Source organism: Monosiga brevicollis, genomic scaffold (assembly GCF_000002865.3).
Source record: "Monosiga brevicollis MX1 MONBRscaffold_405 genomic scaffold, whole genome shotgun sequence".
Lineage (NCBI taxonomy): Eukaryota > Choanoflagellata > Craspedida > Salpingoecidae > Monosiga > Monosiga brevicollis.
Window position 1 is genome coordinate 1 of NW_001865221.1, and position 1319 is coordinate 1319.

General features: G+C 56.5%; 1 protein-coding gene across 1 annotated transcript; it reads right to left on the minus strand.

Annotated features, from left to right (window-relative positions):
* Positions 1-573: 573 nt before the first annotated feature.
* Positions 574-1319, minus strand: MONBRDRAFT_13235 (uncharacterized protein; the record flags this gene model as incomplete). The annotated part of the gene is made up of 1 exon (XM_001751128.2): positions 574-1319. A coding segment is annotated over one exon (746 nt), but the record flags the coding sequence as incomplete, so codon positions are not given.

A 1319-nucleotide genomic window follows, 5' to 3' on the forward strand; every position in this document is an offset into this window, starting at 1 on the left:
CTCGTATACAGCATCACGTTGTGGCAAGAACACGTACAACACGAAGACGTATGATTTGTCAGCATATGCATCATCCCACACCGTCGTTAAGCTGTACATTGACAGTGGCTTCGCGGGCCCAGGCGAGTACTTTGTTATCGATTACGTCAAGATCACGTTTGATGACAATGATTGTTCAACAACCACGACGACCACGACGACCACGACGACCACGACGGCCACGACGACCACGACGACCACGACGACCACGACACGAACACCAGATCAATCTTGCCCAGTGATTCCATACAGTATCACACAACAGGGCCTGACGCTCCCTGCAGGTGATACCTTTAGCGATGGCGATCATGTGAACATTCGACTTCAGTCGGGCGCTTCAAGAAATATCCACTTTGAAGGCAAATGCCAATATTATGACATGTATGAGTGTGCAGGATCGAAGCACGACATCGCCTCGCATATCGGAAGCAATTTCATACCGTGGACATTGTTCAACTTGGCGGCAGGAGACTGCATTACGTGGATCCAAGTAGCAGGATACAACGAGCATTACGGTGAATGCAATGAGCCACCCTATTGCCTGAATTCAGCCTCATCAAGTTCGACCAGCTCGACCTCGAGCACGTCTAGCACGTCCAGTACGTCTAGCACCAGCTCCACGAGCTCGACCTCGAGCACGTCTAGCACGTCTAGCACGTCCAGTACGTCTAGCACGACCTCGACCAGCTCGACGTCGAGCACGTCGTCCAGCTCGAGCACGTCCAGTACGTCCAGTACGTCAAGCACATCGAGCACGTCTAGCACGACGTCGACCAGCTCCACGAGCTCGACCTCGAGCACGACGTCGACCAGCTCCACGAGCTCGACCTCGAGCACGTCTAGCACGTCCAGTACGTCTAGCACGACCTCGACCAGCTCGACGTCGAGCACGTCGTCCAGCTCGAGCACGTCCAGTACGTCCAGTACGTCAAGCACATCGAGCACGTCTAGCACGACGTCGACCAGCTCCACGAGCTCGACCTCGAGCACGACGTCGACCAGCTCCACGAGCTCGACCTCGAGCACGTCTAGCACGTCCAGTACGTCTAGCACGACCTCGACCAGCTCGACGTCGAGCACGTCGTCCAGCTCGAGCACGTCCAGTACGTCCAGTACGTCAAGCACATCGAGCACGTCTAGCACGACGTCGACCAGCTCCACGAGCTCGACCTCGAGCACGACGTCGAGCAGCTCCACGAGCTCGACGTCGAGCACGTCTAGCACGTCCAGTACGTCTAGCACGACCTCGACCAGCTCGACGTCGAGCACGTCGTCCAGCT